Here is a 19,311-nt window from a genome sequence, read left to right as displayed (position 1 = left end):
GCTAAACAGACATACACAAACATTTTTGGACAAATATGGTAAAATAGTCCCAAAAATGGAGTATTTTTATTAGCTCTAAAAGAGCCCCTGGGGCACACCCAAGAGTTATCGTGAAGTATAGACAAACAAAATTATATAGAAATCTGTTAGTTACAACTTTTCAGAAATTTTTATAAAATCCAAGGCATCATTTTTTTTTTCTAATAAGCATAAAAGTGTCAATTTAATCCATTTTAACCCGAAAGGTACCCCTAGAATGGCAACCAGATTTTCCCGGAAAATCGGTTCTGTTATTTTTTTACTCATATCATGTTTAATGTTTGTGCCAAATTTTAAAAAATTCCAAGGCGTACTTATTGAGATAAGTGCAGACAGACGAACGGATAAGAGTGAATTTACAGGTCCACTCTCCTTTTGTTAGGGGACTAAAAAATAGCAATTCATTTTATGATATTTTTAGTATAAAACTAAAAACATTAACAAAATAAATTAAATAATGAAGCAAAGTCAACTGTATTCAGGTCCTTTATAGTATAACGTTGTTATTACTATTAAAATGTAACTACTTTTAAAATGTAACACTGTCATTAATTTTATAATATAACGCTGGTATTACTTTTAAAATGTAACATTGTAATTTAAAAATGTAACGTTGTCATTATTATTTTAAAATGTAACGTTATTACTTTTATAATGTAACGTTTTTATTACTTTAAAAATTGACCAAACATTGTAATTAGAGACTTCGGCAAGAAAATAAAACTTTGACACAAACTTTTTAGGTGAAAGAAAAAAGTTATTTATTTTCTGTCGTTTCCCACATAAGTCTCCAAGAAGTATTTTCAACACGATACCATAAGTTTAGCAAAAAAATCAATTTTACAGGGAAGCTATCACTTATCAAGGTCAGAAAATCACTCAAGGATAGAGGTTAATGAGTGTACGGTGGTCACTGAGACAACAACGTAATAATCGTTTGTGGTAGAAATCGGATATAATTTGATTATTTAGGGGCTGGCTCAATAAGAACTTGTTTACATTGGACTTGAAGGTGACTATATTGTAGTCAGTCGGAAAGCAGGCCAGCAGAACAGAGTTCTACAAGCGGACAGTTCTAGGAAAGAAGCTTTTAGATTTAGATTTAGGCACAGATGGAGAGTGGAGAAAATTGTTGATAGTGGTTGTAGCTAGGCGAGTGTATTTTGTGAAAGTTTGACAAGAGGGGGACCATGATTGAAGCTCAGACGAGCACTTCCCATGAGAATAACGATAGAGTAGAGACAAACTTACAATGTTTCTTCTGTGGAAAAGAGGTTGTAGGGAAGAAAAAAGGGCTTCACCTACTTGGTTTCGAAGCCAGTTTTGTAACTCTGTCAAGGCAGGATAGTGTGCTACAAGCAGTCACTGCCTAGCTTTAGACACAACTACCTGTTGCCGTAATTATCTCTAGAACTTACAGGTCAGCCGGCTCGCTTTTGAAAGAGTAGGAGGAGACGTGCATGCTTATCAAGCATAAACTTCCAAATCGACATGCGTCTTTTTTCTTTTCTTCTTCCTTTCGATCATGATGCATAGATGTGCATTTCATTCCATGACGACACGCTCACATCAATATGCATATGTGTCCAGGCCTGGTCATTTGATGGCAGAGCTAGACACTACATTACAATAGCGTCTGTGGATTTTGAGCGACAAGTGAGGATCATAAGGTACACGTGATTTTCCTGTAAAACTATAAAAACGATAGTTTGTTATTTCATACTTTTTATTTAGACGTCTTAAAGTAAGCCTCCAGTTCTCTGTGTCGCTATAAGCACTTAATTGATCCAAAGAGTTTTAAATTATGAAAAAAATTCTAGAAAGTAGAAAATGTGTCATCTGTGTCCATTGAAGATTCATGTGTATTATTCGTAAGCATTTTCTCTATTTTTTAGGCAATGGAGTTTCATCAATGTTGATATTATTTTTTTGTTTTTCCTTCTTTGTAAAACTCAATCATGTTCTGCAAATCCATAAACAAAATCAGCAATTTTCCTCTACAAAACAACCAAACCAAACCAAACACAATGAATAAATATTTAGAGATATAAACAACTTTAAATATAAAACTTTTTTTTTTTTTTTTTACCAAAATTACTGGATGCGGCATTAAATAACCTGAAAAGGGTTGATATGCCGTAAGACAAAGCAATCAAACCAAACTCAAATATCAAAACAAATTTCTAGAAAGTAGAAAATGTGTCACCCGTGTCCACCAAAAATTCATGCATATTATTTTTAAGCATTTCTTCAACTTAATTTTCTCTATTTTTTAGGCAATACAGATTCACCAACGTTGATGTTATTGTTTTTTTCCTTCTTTGCAAAACTCAATCATGTTCTGCAAATCCAAAAACAATTTTCTTGCACAAAACAACCAAAACAAACACAATGAATAAATATTTAAATATATAAATAACTTGAATCATAAAACCTTTTTTTTCTTTCAAAATTATTGGACTCGGCTATTTATTATCATGATTCAATTACGGGGGGGGGGGGTTCCTAAAGTAATGCCTCCTATTTTTATTCCGTCCGAATTGATCAGAGAAGATGGCAAATTGCAAATAACTTGAAAAGGCTTGATATGCTGTAAAACAAAGCAATCAAACTAAACCCAAATATCAAAATAAAATTGTAGAAAGTAGAAAATAGCTCACCTGTGTCCACCAAAATTTATGCGCAGGGCTCTATATTGCGAGTGAAACAGTCGCATTTGAAAGTGATTTTTCGAAGTGGTGACTAGAAATAATGAAACACTTATCTTTTGGCGATTGTATTTCTTTCACTGACAAAAGCTAACAACTAAGTGAAAAATATCTTTTCAACTTTTTTTTTTTTAATAAAACGAACAAGGTGAAATTATTTAAACAATAAAAGTTTAACGGAACAATGTACTCTTTTTTTTAATGAAGGTTGTTTAAAAAATATCTGAAGAAATTAGAATGTTTATACCTTCAAGTATGAACATAAAATTTGTTGTATATTTAGAATTACACTTATTAAAAAAAAAAAACGTAGAAAAATCGTTATGATGCACATACTCGTCACAGAAGGAAAATGTCATATTCTAAAAATCATGTGGGTTTGGCTAGTAACTTTTCTATTTGGCTAGTAAACGAAAATATTTAGTTGTCAAAGGTCAACTAAAGATAAATTTGTTTGTAGAGCCCTGAGGCGTATTATTTTTAAAGCATTTCTTTCTGTGTAATAAATTGCGAACAGACGGGCTTACCTGACAAACGCTCGAGGTGTGCACTCTGCAAAGCGGGCACGTCCAAAGAAAAATGGCAAGATGGCGGCGGCCGGTTAATATTGCCAAGTAATCACGCAAAATCTCGTGTTCTCTCGCACACACGAGAGTTCAGCTTAGCATAAAAACGGGTCACTGTGAGCAAGAAGGCAGAAGGAAAAACGTAGTCAAGACAAAGACGACGCTTCTGACGACTGAGAAGAAAAAAGAAGAAAAAGAGCAAGAAGTAGAAGAGGAAGAAGAGAACGATACATGAGAAGACGAGGTGTGTGCGGTTTTTGAGTAAATCGAAACAGACAGAAAAAAAAAACTCTGATTACAAGCTATCTCGGCTTTGGTATGGAGAAATTTGACATCAGATTAATTCCGGAATTCGATGGCTCCCCCACTGGTCCCTCGGTGGTCGAATGGCTGGAAAAGGCTGAGCGCGTTTGCCGGTTGTGCAAGATTAAAGACCCAGCTATGGTTATCCCATTGAGACTCACTAAAGGGGCTTATGCCGTGTACCAGCAGCTAGGGGAGGATCCGACCATGGAGCAGATTACACTTTCAACTTATTTTTTCTCTATTTTTTAGGCAATGGCGATCTGATTCATGACATGGAATTGCAGATCCAAGCGAACATTGTTCGTATTGAGTTGTTGGAGAAACAGAATCACACCCTAAGGTTGTCGCTCTCCATGAATGAAAAATACGAATTGAATCCAAGTCATGAGGTAAGCAAACCCTTAAATATATAACAAAATAAATAAAATCAGTTGATTTAGGAAATATAGAATACATGACTCTTGTGTTAAGAATTTGGTTTTGGGTTCTAAAAACAAGTGAATTCATCTCAATTTTCCTTTTCTTGGTATGAATAATGATCAACATATTTTACCTGATCATAGCTGACAGAACGAGAACAATCGACCCTTGTGGTTTAAATAAAGGGTCCTGTTTAAAATTCTGTATCTCTTTTTTCTTTTTTTCTAACTCACAGTCACCCACAAACAAGTCATATCGCCATTTGAACGTAAGGGCTACTATTTGGGACTATGCTTAGGGAAGATTAAGAAGACGTTGGTTTATGTTACATTTAAAATTCTGCATATCAGTATAGTCAGGGAAACAGGTATCAGGAAGGGAATTCTAAAGCCTAGCTGTGCAAGGGAAGAAACTATTACTATCGATTTATGAATTCAACGTAAAGATTCCAGAGTTCTAATGCACCTAAAGAAGGTTGACGATTACATCAGCCATAACATAATGCATGTGGCGGCCCTGCTGTTTTAACAGTGTCGGTGACCACAGTTCTCCAAATTGTAGAGCCATGATAATCTCGGGAAGGCAAGTAAAGATAGTAGTTTCCCGTTGCTTTCCATCTTGATTTAGGGGTGTCTTCCCTTATGATTTTAAAGCCCTCCCAGACTCGGAACTTTCTACAATTCGGCACCATGCATACAGCGCCTACCCTTCCCAAATAGTCACCCATCTAGTACGGGCCAGTCTCATCATTGCTTAATTTTGAAAATCTGATGAGAACTGGTGTGTAAATGTGATTGTGCTGTAAGTCTTGATAACTTTTACTAATATTCCAAGAGCTTCATTTTAAAAGTTTCATCCTATTAAACTGGTATAAATGTTATACTATCAACATTGCTTTCTCCCCTCCAAGTATTAAGGGGGGGGGGAGGAAAGAGGAAAAAGTATAACAAAAAAAAGAAGAAGAAATAAGTTTATCGGTAGAACAATGGAGAGGAAGGGTAGACAAATTAAGTTGTGGTGTTGAATGGGAACAAAAGGACCGGAGATATATTTAGAGTTAGTGTGTGGGCAGTTTTTTTGGTGTGTCCATGAATTTTGCGACAGTCTTTCTGACAGTTACAATTGAGGTCAGTGTTTGGTTCAGGACAGTGTCTAGTTGGACACATGTGAGGATTTTGATATAGTTAGAGACAGATTGTGTCTTGTAGGATTGATCAACCAACTAATGAACAGTCTAGAAAGTAGATGTAGATGTGGACCTTAACGTTCAGAGAGTTGATGGTGTCACACATGCACCCATAATTTACTAGAACAACAGTTATCAACTCTATAGGAAGAATTACCCCCTCTACCTGTGGTACTACCGACCCCCCTGCTTTATGTATGTTATTCATGTCTTCGTCCCCTCACTTCACTTTGTTACCCATCAGACGCATCATTTTCTATTTATATAGCTATTCTAGCGGGGAGGGGCACGGTTTTGCCTGGGCATAAAACACACTTAAATAGGATATTTTAATCTGTCCAGATTTTGTATATATTATTATAGAGTCGTGATTTCAAAAGTAAAAAAAAATATTTGGGTGTCATCAGTAAGAATTGAAACCAAAAGCAAAACTGTAGCATTCAAAGCTGGTGACGTTACCACTGTACCAACGTGACATGCATGTGAACTGATTAAAAATAAACTAAGATGAATGTACAAAATGTGTAACGATTTTTTTCAATTTCGACCCTCTTTTTTGATTCCTTAAAAACTATTTTAACCGGCTAAAGACTCAGAAAAGAATGATCCATAAAAAATGCAACCATTTGAGGCCCCTAGTGCCGCTCTGCAACTTTTAGTTTCGTGGGAGATAGAGTTTGAAAATATGGAGACAGACAGACAGACAGACATAGTGAGTTTTGTAAATTAGACTAGCAGGGGTAAGGTGCCCGGTTTTGCCCGGGCATAAAATATGCTTAAATATGATATTTTAATTTGTCCACATTTCGTAAATATTATTATAGAGTCATGACTTCAAAAGTAAAAAAGAAAGTATTTGGGTGCTATTAGTTAGAATCGAAACCGAAACTGTAACATTCAAAGATAGTGACGTTACCACTGTACCAATGTGACACACATATGAACTCATTAAAAATTAAAAATAAATTAAGTTGAATGTACAAAATGTACAACGATTTTTTCTAATTTTGACCCTTAAAAACTATTTTAACCGACTAAAGACCCATAAAAGAACGGTTTATAAAAAAATCCAATCATTTGAGGTTCCTAGTGCCGCTCTGCAACTTTCAGTTTCAGAAGAGACAGAGTTTGAAAATATGAAGGCCGACAGGCAGACACAGTGATTTTTATAAATTAGATTTCCAAAATTTACAGAAATATTGAAAATCTGCAAATGTGAACATGAACTTAAAGAAAGGAACATCAGTCGATGAAATGTGAGTGACAAAGCACTCTCCAACTTTTTATAACCGAGGCGTCAAAAGAGACTGGCAAAAGTATATTGACAATGGTCGTGACTATGTAGGAAAATTAATTCTGGAGCACAAAAGGTCACTTGTTTTAATGGTACCACTCCTGTCTTTGTAGCTCTTCAACGTTTTAGGTTTTGAGTTAAAAAATAGAAGGCCTTACTTTTGAAACCACCTTCATATAATTGATTTGGAGAGAAGATGAGTCAACTGACTAGAGTCATTAAATTCATTTATAATAATTTTTCTATATAGATAAAATATTGAAAATTTGAAAGAAAAAAAAACGTAATAAAATTGGCTGAATGTTTTGTCTGATAATTTTGATTGGAATAAGATTTTTAATAATTGTTTCTCTCATCTTTATATTAATGTCTTGTAATGGTCCAGCTGTATTTTACTTCTATATAAATTGGATATCTATTCTAACACATAAAATTACATTAAACAGTGATAGTATTGTACCTGACAAATCGATATTTGATTTGGTCTAGCCAATTTTTTTTTCAACCATGTATTTTATAATAATGAATTATTTTTAGCTTTAGTTTCTTTGCAAAATATTTATTTCATGTAGGAAGACTGTTACAATAGAGACATTTTTTCAATAATTATCTAATATGACATGAATTAAAAAAACATTTCACCATAAATCTATCTTTTTCATCTATCAGATAAACAATTATATTTGTTTACAATAAACAGTAAATTAGTTGCTACTTAAAATTGATTGTATACCATAATAGTAGACAAAATATTTTTCCTTTTAGCATCTGCTTACAGTGTTGTTTTTATCACATTCTTGTCTTGACTGGTGTATTTTTTAAGGATATTTATAATTCTGACTGAATTATTTTGCAGAAAAATTTGAAGCCTGTTTCACTTTGGAATGTGGATGCAATTCAAAACAGAGACAAAGATCTTCATGTGAAGAAATCTGAAGAGAGTAAGGAAAGATACACCGAAAACGAAAATCTATTGCTTTCCAAAAATGCAGAGAAAAATTTTAATACAAACGCTATTGAGAAAACCCCTCCAAAAACAAGGAATGAACGAGTTTCCACAGCTGCCAGTCTCAGAAACAATTCATGCTCAACAGCTACAAAAAACAATTCTACTTTATTTCGTTCAAAAACAGCAAATTCAATTCATGGGAAAAAGCTTGTTGCAAAAGATAGAGATCCAATAAGCGGAAGAATGTCCAAAGAGTCTAGCATAAGAACTTACATATCCTTGAAACAGCAGGGGAAATTGCACAATGATAATTCATGGGGAATAAGAGGTAAGAAAATAATATTTATGGAAGAAGTATTTATTTGTCTGTATTAGCGATGGGACGATTCCAATACTTTTCCCGATTCTGATACAATTACCGATTCCCTACTAAATTCCCAATGCCGATACAATTACTGATTCCGATTCTTCATAAATCTCTATATATTAAATTGTAAAGTTATTTTTCCCGATTACTGTAAAAACACATGTTAAATGTCTCATATATTTTCTCAAACATAAAAACACACTTGTGTGTGTGTGTGTGTGTGTGTGTGTGTGTGTGTGTGTGTGTGTGTGTGTGAAGGGGGTGATATATACACTTTAGTTTTACTGGTAGTTTAAAATCAATAAATATTGATTACTTTATCATTTCTACCAGCAGTGGGAAGCTTTTGTTTCGAAGAAAATAAATAAAAAAAGATAATAAAAGAAATCATTTTTGGCACCAGAAAATAGGCATATAATATACCTTCTCTCTTCTTCTCGTCCGAGGGCCGGACCGCATCCGTCGCTATCCTGGTTCATGGGAGCATACTTGTGATGTACTTCTGGCCGTGTTCGTCGCTCCCAGCTCACAGGACCATAGATGCAACCCAGCGGGACTACATTCTTACTTGTCTAGTGGTGGACCCCTTAAGGGTGATCAGACTCTCACTGGTCACTGGAAAATATCTTCTGCTGCTCAGGGCACGCAAAATGTGCATGACCCTAAGTCCATGTGGCAACATTGTCGATTTCGGCCGTCACTCTGGCTTTGTGCTGGATCCAGTCTGTCTCTTTCATCATCTGGCGTCAAGGGATCTCTGAAACAAACTGTATCTTCATTTCAGGCCGGCAATCGAGAACAAGGAAAAACTCTGGGACATTTTTATATAACGAAACAAAATAATTATTCATAAATCGTTTTACACTTGTTTAGTCGAGTTCTTTGATTCAAGCTTCATGATGTAGGTTGCATACTTAAGTTCCACTAATCAATTTCCCAGCCAAAAACAAGAGCTTTTCAACTTAGCTCTTATGAGGTTTCGCCCCCCCCCCCTTCCTTGGCGGGGTGAGAGCGATGTGTACGTCTCGATGCTAGTCAGTCAAAAGCGACTCTGGACTAAAGACCCTAACTCCAAAAAGTCAATCGTTTTTATCAAATCAGAAATTCCTCCCTCTGCCTTTTGGGAGTTATTCTTTCTTTTTCTTTATCTTATTCTTTTCTTTATCTCGTGAACTCATTATTTTATTATTTTCATTTTCTCTTTCTTTACTCTCTTCTTCGTCTTTCATGACCATATCTCTCCCTATGTTCAATTTATTTATCTATCTGTCCAACTAACTTATCACTGGCTGGTGATCTGGCAGTTAAAATACAACAGATGAACCCAACGACAATACCTCCCAGACACCAAAAGAGACCTTTTGAACCCAAGTCATTGTACCTTTCAACAAAAAATTGTTTCTTTAATAATTTAAATTGTTGTTCTAACCTAAACCAGAAAACGACCCTGTATTGCTTTTTCTGCCAACTCTAGAATCTCATTATCATATTTATTTATTTCCCATCGAAATATTCACTATTTATTCTCTCATTGAAATATTTACTCTTTCCTGTGGACAGGAATCTCATAAACATCTGTTTTTCCTCTCCCATCTTCTCTTCCTCTATTTGAAAAGCAAGATCATCTGGTGTCGCCAGGGATTTCGTCATAGGCACAAATCTTTCGATTCTGATATCCACAAAAGTTCCGATTTTTTCAATTCCCAATTCCGATTCTGATTAATCGTCCCAACACTAATCTGTATGTAGAGATGAGTCATAGCACTTTGCTGCGGTTTCATGTTATGTTCTTACCCTATGTGTTTTTCTCACTTTTATTTTCAATTTTCTTATCATTTTGTTCTAGCTGGGGATGGGGCATCCTACTGGATGCCTGACATTCACCCATTATCTCGTGCATTCCAACTTAGAAATGTTTAAAGATTCTAATCGTCCCTTTAAGTCATCATCATATCATATGAATCTAAAGATTCTATTATTGGCATTGGTTTCCCTGATAATTTTTCTAGTTAGAATTATTTCATGAAAGACATAAGGTACTTACAGAAGGAACCACAAGAAGGTTGCAAACATCCTAAGTGAAAGTGATTTTTGTGGAATGAACTGGAATCGAACTTGGAACATCCAGGTCATCAGTTTGTGTCGTTAACCATAAGACAACCGTCACCTTCCCTTTTTTTGAGTGCAATTGTTTGAATCTCTTTTGCACTTGGTTCAGCGGGTATATTTGCCAGGTAGTTTTTGAAGGTCTTTTTCATGAAAAAAAAAACGTCAAGAAACAAATATCTAACAAATAAATGTTACCAAAGGCAAGATAAGTTATTCTTCTACCTACCTGGATAATATTTTTGGTGTTTTAACTTATTTTAAAACGTTTATTAAGTTTGAAATGCGAGTAGGACAGAGCACTTAAGTTAAATGGGCAACAAGATGGCGGAGATAAGGCTGCCATCTTTAGAGTCTAGGTAATCGCTCAAACTGAAAAATAAAAAACAAAATACTGATAGAAATCCACCCAATAAATATCATGGGGATATTTATTTGGTAGATTTCTACCAGTATTTATTTTCAGGTTTTGGTCGATTCTTGAGACTCCAAACATGACGACCTCATTTCTGCCATCTTTGTTATTATTTTAACTTAAGCGCTCCAGCACTGCTTGCGTTTCAAACTTGATAAACGCTTTAAAATAAGTTAAACACCAAAAATTTACCCGGGTAGGTAGAAGAGTAACTTATCTTGACTTTGGAAACATTTGTTTTATATTTGTTTCTTGACCATTGTTTGGTTTGTTGGATAATTAATAAAAAATGTAATTAAATTTTATGATGGTGCATAAAAACAAAATGGCTGTCATTAATTTCTTTGACCTAAAAACATGTCATACATGCATTCCTACATTCACTACTTTTGTAACATATTTTATGCTTCCCATTAAGAAAAAAACAAGGTCACTTAGTTTATTGCTTGTTAGACATCTTCCTACCATCAAACAGAATCGCTTGTTAGCATTTAACATCATTCTGTTACTAGATATTACAAATAAGTTACGAGGGGCGTTCCAAAAGTAATGCCTATTTTTATTCCACCCAAATGGATCAAAGGAGATTGCAAATTGCATTGTGATGATGACCGAACTTATTCATTCATGACCTGAAAATTTCATCGCTCTGTTGCAGATATTGACGGTGTGGGGCTCTAAGAAAGCAACTCCTGTCGTGGACATGCATCAGAAGCAGAGATGCATCATTGAATTCCTGGTGGTGACTATGTAGAAAAATAAATTCTGAAGCAGAAAAAGTTGGTCATCTCTTCAACTCTCTGAGTTAAAAACACATATGAGGCTTTTTTTTTTTTTTGGAACTATCTTTGTATGACAAAGTGTGCTCCAAACGTCCATGCATAGCCATCGTTCATCACTGGCAAATGTTGGCGAAGGGCATGGCTGAACCAATGAAAGCGTCTGACAAGGAGAGATTTTTGGAGGGAGTGGATGATCTCACATCTCCAAGAGTAAAGTTCACGCTCGCTGCAAAATCAGGCATCCAGAATCTATTCTGAACCTAATCCTCTTACTGATCGTCTTTCTTTTTTATTTATTTATTCATTTTTGTTTTGTTTTTTTTTACTCAATTCATTGTAACAAGTAAAATCGTAAGAAACGATTGTGATACTTTAAGTAGAGAGTTGAGCAGCGAGATGTCTTTAACTTATACATTTTAGTACAGTTGGGAAAGCAGGAAAGAGGAAGGGAATTCCAAAGTCTAGCAGGAAAGAGGGAGAAGGTTTTCTGATATCTAAGGGACCTCAACAGTAAAGGAGTGGGATTTTGCAGCTTGTCAGATTAACTAAGGGTATTTATGTTGAGGGGACATCAACGTTCTTATAAGCCACCATTAAGTCTTAAGTGATGACAGTGGTCACATACATAGACTGTGGGCTTGGCATGTTGTATTGAAATTTAGTCAGTGATGTTGCTCTATTTTCACTATGGGTGTTGGCAACCTACATCTGATCCGTCCTATGAGTACTCGATTCTAAAAATAAAATTGGAGAAATGAATGCCAACACTTTTTTTTTTTCAATTTTCTTATTTTGTTCTAGATGAGGAAACCTACTGGATGCCAGATATTTACTTGCTATCTTATACATTAAAACCGAGGGATCTTTTCAAGATTCTAACCGTTCCTTTAATGTGCAGTTGTTTGTATCTCTCTTGGTTCACTGGGTATATTTGCTAGGTAATTTTTGAAATTATTTTTCAGGAGTTTGATTGTTTCTATAATAATTGGAATGATGGAGATCTTCCTAAGATTCCAGTTTCTTTTTATGTCGTATATAAGACCTTGGTATTTTGTTATTTTTCCCTCTCAGCTTTGTTTAATCCAGTATCATTAGGGACACTAACTTCTACTAAGGTTGCTTCTTTCTCCTTCTTATCCCATATCACTATGTCAGGTTTAATAGTTCCGTTTGTATGAATTGCATATTAATAGTGGATGGTGTCTGACATTTCTGTTCTTTCTGGTAAACATATTCCAATCGAGAGGTCTTTTTAAAATTCTGACTGTCTCTTTATATGTGATTGCGTGAATCTGTCTTGCACTTGATTTGCCGGGTATATTTGCAAGATAGTTTTTGAAAATTTTTTGCATGAGTCCAGTAACTCCTATAATAACTGGAATGATAGAGATCTTCCTAAGATTCCAATTTCTTTTCATGTCATACATAAGACCTTGGTATTTCGTTATCTTTTCCTTTTCAGCTCTGTTTAATCCAGCATCATTGGGAACACTAACTTCTACAAAGGTTGCTTCTTTCTCCCTGTCCCATATCACTGTCAGGTTTTATGGTTCCGTTTCCTAAGTGCATAGGTGTAAGGATCGTATAGTCATAGTGGATGGTGTACGACTTATTTCCAACTGTTGTTTCCGGTAAACATGTTCCCATGACTTGATGCTGCATTCGATATTCAACGTTTTACAAATGGTCCAGATTTAGGTTTCTGGAAAAATGGCTAGATCAGTCTCCTGATCATATGTAAGAATCCAATCCATCCTTAGATGATAGTGTGATACTATAAAGTGGACCTGAAATGGGCCTATTTTTAGATCGAGCCTTTTAGATTTGACAATGACAATAGAAACCTACAGAACAGATAACACAGGGAAGGACAGCTTCCGGTAGTTGGGGTGGGGGAACTTCAGATACCGACGCAGAGAAGGCAGTTGACAACTAGATGCCATTTGCGGCGGATGGAAGCTGATAGCGACAATGGTTGAACAGTTTTTAGAGTTGACTATGAAACAGAGATAGAGACGAATTGCAACTGACAGACGAACATAACATCGATAGAACGGGGAGAACACACACACACTCACAAGTCCAACCGTCAAATTTATGTGAAACATTGGTGTTTGTGTTTTTCTTGTTTGTTTTACTTTATTCTTTTACTTTGTGGACCCACGTGTATTCCCATCGACAGTCGCCAGCGAGAAAATGATGATCCGGCCATAAGAAGAATAGTTGAACGAAAAATCCACGACACACGATGTTGGGGGTCGGCGGTCTGGTAGTGGGTTACGCGCGTGGGCACAAGAGTATGGTTGACACATTTGGGGAGATTCTGATCAGAGCACTTTTTCTAGCCTTGACAGAGTACAAAAACCACTTTGAAATCTAATTTTTCTTAAAACTCTTTTCTCACAGAAGAAACGTTGCTAGTCTCCTTCTGCTCTGTCATTATTTCAACAGAAGATGCCCAACTGAGCTCCAATGTCTGCTTACTTTCTGTAAGACATTTACAACAAGAACTCCTCCTTGTTACTACAATGGAAAAAATGTTTCCTTCATTTCTCCACGTGCTTAGCATCTGGCAGAATTTCCATAAGCAAAACTTATGGAACACATTACCATTGGACTGTTTCTCCATAGATTACAACATGGTCGTTTTCAAATCTAATGCCAACAAATCGTTTCCATAAGTAATCAAATCTTGTTCATTTCATTAATCAGTTTCAATCCTCTCATAATATTATTTATCATTCAACTGAGAATCTATCGATTTCATTAACTTTTAACCTTGAGTAACTTTTGATTTTGATAAGTGATGACTCACCAGTAAATAAGACTATTAAGCAATTAAGACACATTCATTCTCGAACAAAAATAATGTGACCTTTCTCCCTTCCCCAATTAATGTCTTATAATCTTGTACATATTGGTGAATTATTCCATGGATTTCGGCCTTTTGGATTATTTGGGACCATCTTCCAATTACGTGATTTCCTTGGATTTTACTTGTGCAAATGGAAACTCAATTAACTTTTTTGGAGTTATATCTTTGGATTTTACCGTCATTGGATTATTTACCTTTCACCAGACTATCCATTCACGTGTAATCACCTTTTTCTTCACCATATTCCCTCTGATTCACTTTTTGTTATCAGTAAGATGTTAAACTTACTTGTAGTTTCATCAAATACGTTTGTATACAAAATCCGATCCCGCATTTTGCTAATTCCTACCCTCTGATGAGAAGAAAAGTATTTCTTCGAAACTCCGCGGATTAAGGACTATCCACTTATCAAGTGTTTCCTTTTCAGATTAAATATGTTTTTAACTCTTTTTCAAAGTGTTTTTTTTAAACATGTTTTATTAACTGTTTGCTCTTATTATAAGCTCTATCTCCTATTTGGTTTTATCAAGCTATTACATCTGGTTGAGATTACTTTATAAATATTAATTCTTTAATATTTATAATATACTTTAGTTTTACCATCTTGGATCATTTTGGTAAATTTAATTGTAATTTTTATTTTATATATATATATATATATATATATATATATATATATATATATATATATATGTATATATATATGTATATATATATGTATATGTATATATATATATGTATATATATATGTATATGTATATGTATATATGTATATATATACATATGTATATATATATGTATATATATATGTATATATATACATATGTATATATATATGTATATATATACATATGTATATATATATGTATACATATGTATATATATAGATATGTATATATATACACATATGTATATATATACATATGTATATATATATACATATGTATATATATATATATAGATATGTATATATATATATACATATGTATATATATATAGATATGTATATATATACACATATGTATATATATACATATGTATATATATATACATATGTATATATGTATATATATACATATGTATATATATATACATATGTATATATATATATATATAGATATGTATATATATACATATGTATATATATACATATGTATATATATATATAGATATGTATATATATATATACATATGTATATATATATAGATATGTATATATATACATATGTATATATATACATATATATATACATATGTATATATATATATATATATATATATATATATATATACATTGATTAATTTAATGATAATTGATTGTTATTTTTTATTTTCACTGTTTTGTTTTATTTAAGTCTATTGAAAATACCTTTCAGTTCACAAAAATGTCTTTTTTTTTTTTTAATATTTTCAAATTTATGCTAACTAGTGATACATTATTTTTACTAAATGAAAAGCACCTATCTTTGAAAATACATTGTTTGAATTAATAAATATTACTATTTATTCAATTTTTATTTTCATCGTCAATTTTTCTTGTCTTTTAATGGTTCTATATAGTATACCGAGATTTCTATTATCTGGATTCTAATATAAAGATAATATTCATCTTTATAATTTTTATTAGATTTTAATTTTAATTATATATAATTTTTTTACTATAATAATTATTAAATACCTACAGACACTAGTGTTTTATCCTTTCGAGAATCTTCAGTGCAGGGTGTCACAATTAACACCAGTCGACAGATTCGAACTGAGCAACATGAGCCATCTCTGGCTTGATTAGCAAAGACCGTATCCATTCGGCTACCATTAACTGCGTAAAATAACGTTGAATTTAAACATTTTTATTTTAAATGTTCTTTACGTCAGAACAGTGATCTAATCATTATACGATGATCTATGCATAAGAGCTAAACTGACCGACTTAATTTAATTGAAAGTGCTCAACGATACGAAACAAGTTTCTTAAAGGGGCTGTCATAATTATATATATATATATATATATATATATATATATATATATATATATATATATATATATATATATATGGTTGTTCCAAAAAGTAAAAGAAGAAACCAGTGTACTATTATATTTTTTGTATATTTTGTTGTAAGTATTAGGCATCTCATAGTTGATTGAGTCACTGAAACTAAAAATACTTAATGAACACAAATAGTTTACAAGTATATAAACACACATTTATTACAAATTGACAAGCATAAAGAATAAAAGAACATCTCAATATAGAACAACAATAAATCGGTACTCACTTTAGAAGTGGTTAGAGTTCTACTTTGTCTCAAGTGGGCATAGTTCCCATGAGGAGTAAAAACGTACCTTCCCTTGTCAAAATATCGGTGTGTGTGTGTGTGTGTGTGTGTGTGTGTGTAAGTAAATTAAGGACTATCCACTTATCAAATTCCTGAAAGGATGAAACACTAGTGTCTGTAGGTATTTAATAAGTAAGTAAGTAAGTAAGTAAGTAAGTAAGTAAGTAAGTAAGTAAGTAAGGGAAGTAAGTCTCTGGTGTATATCTTAACCGGTGTTCTTTGCCCATATTCCCCCACAATTTTTGTAAAATTCTTTATTTTAATGAATGCATGTACTTTTTTCTTTACCATCTTACATGTGTTTCGCAACCAAATATGAAAAATATTATCTTTGGGTTATTTGGATATTCTTTACAGATGATCTAATATTAATACAAAAAAAAACGAACACAATATTCCAAAACAAAAAGGAAGAAAGGTGATTAAAAAAGATGAGAAGAATGGCAAGTCAAAACGTAAAATTCACTTTAAAGATAATAATTAGAGAAAAATCATCTCAAATACCGTGTTCATGCTGAATTTGCACTTAGAAAATAAAAATAGTTTGTTTAATTAAAATAAAGCTATTTATTCAGAAAAATTATTTAAATAGTAATATCACTGGCCATCTAAAATATATATCATTTTTTTTTCTGTATACGACTAACATACATAATTACTAATTCAATTTTTTTTCTTTTTCACTGTAGGAAAATCTCAAGTATTTGAAACTGAACTTGCAAGCCGAACACATGCTCCTCAAACCGAGACACAAATATTGACATTTGTTTGCAAACAATGTGATAAAATGTATTTGCAAGAAAAGGAATTAGAAATTCATTCAATTTACTGTAAACAGTAAAATTGCATTATGGGAAAAAATCTGACACAGATGTTATCATTATAAAATGGAGGAAAACTTAAAACTTTTTTTTTTCTGTTATTTAAAAAAACAATTTCATAATGTCTTGTTGAAATGTGTTTATTTTCACTGTTAATATCATCACACAGAACAATCATCATTTGATATGTCCATTGGCATTTATATGGTTGCTTTTATATGCACGAATTATGCCTCTTTCTTTGTGTGTGTAAGTTTAGTAGACTTACCTTTCTGTAAAAATCATTCAATTACGTTTTGTAACAACTAGAGCAGCTCTCTAACTTAATATGCTAACTTTTAGTCAGCAATCATAACAATATCTTACTCCTGCTCAAGTATTCCAGGTATTTGTAATACTTTTTTATACTACTGAGTCAATACTTATAAAAGCTTAGGGCCACTTATGGATTAATATTAATAACATGGAATCATTTCCGGCTGAAAGATGAAGAACACTATGAGAGTACTAAAATTGTCAATGGAATGAACTAAGTTTGAATACTTATGGGACGTTTTTTGATAAGTATTTGTTGAAATTGGATTTGTAGATGATTATATTACAATCTGCAGGGAAGCCGTTCCATGGTAATGTGTTCTAATTATTAAATGATAATAACAATTCTAATGTTATGTTTTTGAATTTTTGAGATAAGGATTGATAATCTATATTATTTGGATTACTGTTCTCATCTTCAGTGCTTTTCAAACAACGTTTCGGCCAATGTAATCTTTTTCAGGACCTTAATAGGTAGCAAACACAACTGGAGTGGTAAATGAGGGAACGTGGAGTGCTAAATACTAAAATCGACCGCAAGGGCTCATGGCGTAACGGATAAAGTATTAAGTGAAATTCAAACCTAAGTGATACTCCTCTGGAGGATAAAGGTTCAATCCTCATTGTGGGCAATACTAAGAATACAGTTGTGAATTGCTTAACCTTCTTCCTGGTCATGGCTGATGGAATGAGAGCATGCTACTCCTGTGGATTAGATTCAAGACTCATTTTTGGACTTTGTTTAAAAATGAAAAACTAGTGGTAGATGCATGAGTCCAGATGTGGCAACAATAGTCTATGTATGGGCAAATTGTGGCCTTATAAAGATATAGGATACTCTCTAGTGTGAGTAATTTTCTAACACGGTAGAGGGAACCCACCTTCTTTGCAGCAGACTTGGCAATGTATTTGTTCCATTTCATGTTGTCTGTGAATGTTAAGCCAAGGAGTTTGAAGTATGGACTCCCAGGTGGGATGTTATTTGTCATGGAAATCGCTGGTTGAGATTTTTTTTCTAGTTGTCTCGAACACTGTGGGTATAGTCCTGATTCATAATCCCGTTATTCGATTTATATTCTGCATTAATACAATTATATTGTTTTCGTACCAATGTGTTCTATAGCAATCTGTTCAATTTTCTAATGCAATCACAGCTTTTGGCTGGGTACAAGTCAAAGTCATTTTCATTAAATTCAAGCGGATGCATGATATATCCTCCCTTCCCACTACAATCACCCAATTGGTAGATTTTGGTTATTGTTTATAATTTCAAATTGAGGGGAAAAATTGATTAAACTTTAGTTTCAAGTTAACATAAAGATGTTGTTTGTTGTTGAAAATTAAATGAACATGAATATTCTCTCATGTAGACATATGTACAGATTGCAAACAAAATTTAAAAAAAGGATAACATTAAAAAAAAAAGTTAAGTAAGCAAATATTCATTTTAATCCCAGTTATTATTGTGAGCAATGGGATGGATGAGATAAAACACCTCTGTGACAAAGCACTAGTTTGTGATCAGTTTTATCACCGGCATATATTGCGTTGACACCCCGGTTCTCATCAGATCACCAAAGTTAAGCAACGTTGAGCCTGGTTAGTACCAGATGAGTGACCATTTGGGAATTCTAGGCGCTGTATGTGCTCTCCGCTTATCTTGACATTTGTTTCCAGTTTGTCCTGTACATACACTTCACTTGCCACTGGTATTTAATAATGTTGACTCATGAGAGATGTGGTTGGAGATTGCGCACCTCCTGCCACAAAAATTTCACACACAGGCAACTCTTCGTGGGTATCCATAGTCTGTCAAAGGCTGGTA

The 19,311-nt window shown here is 33.4% G+C and overlaps 2 protein-coding genes across 2 annotated transcripts in view; one reads left to right on the top strand and one right to left on the bottom strand.

Annotated features, from left to right (window-relative positions):
- Positions 1 to 10,018, bottom strand: part of LOC145277953 (5-taurinomethyluridine-[tRNA] synthase subunit MTO1, mitochondrial-like) — a 442,192-nt gene extending 432,174 nt beyond the window's left edge. The window contains exon 1 of the mRNA XM_080130076.1: positions 9,880 to 10,018. The gene's annotated coding sequence lies outside the window, so the exon portion shown is untranslated. The remainder of the gene's footprint in view (positions 1 to 9,879) is intronic.
- Positions 1 to 17,330, top strand: part of LOC145277950 (uncharacterized) — a 46,943-nt gene extending 29,613 nt beyond the window's left edge. The window contains exons 9-11 of the mRNA XM_080130051.1: positions 3,869 to 4,008; positions 7,376 to 7,796; positions 17,040 to 17,330. Of these exons, the coding sequence (XP_079986177.1) occupies positions 3,869 to 4,008; positions 7,376 to 7,796; positions 17,040 to 17,191 (713 nt within the window). The 3' untranslated portion in view covers positions 17,192 to 17,330. The remainder of the gene's footprint in view (positions 1 to 3,868; positions 4,009 to 7,375; positions 7,797 to 17,039) is intronic.
- The last annotated feature ends 1,981 nt before the right edge of the window (positions 17,331 to 19,311 follow it).

The sequence above is a fragment of the Euprymna scolopes genome, chromosome 1, assembly GCF_053919585.1.
Source record: "Euprymna scolopes isolate OS-2025 chromosome 1, ASM5391958v1, whole genome shotgun sequence".
Taxonomy (NCBI): Eukaryota; Metazoa; Mollusca; class Cephalopoda; order Sepiida; family Sepiolidae; genus Euprymna; species Euprymna scolopes.
This window is presented reverse-complemented; position numbering and strand designations above follow the sequence as displayed.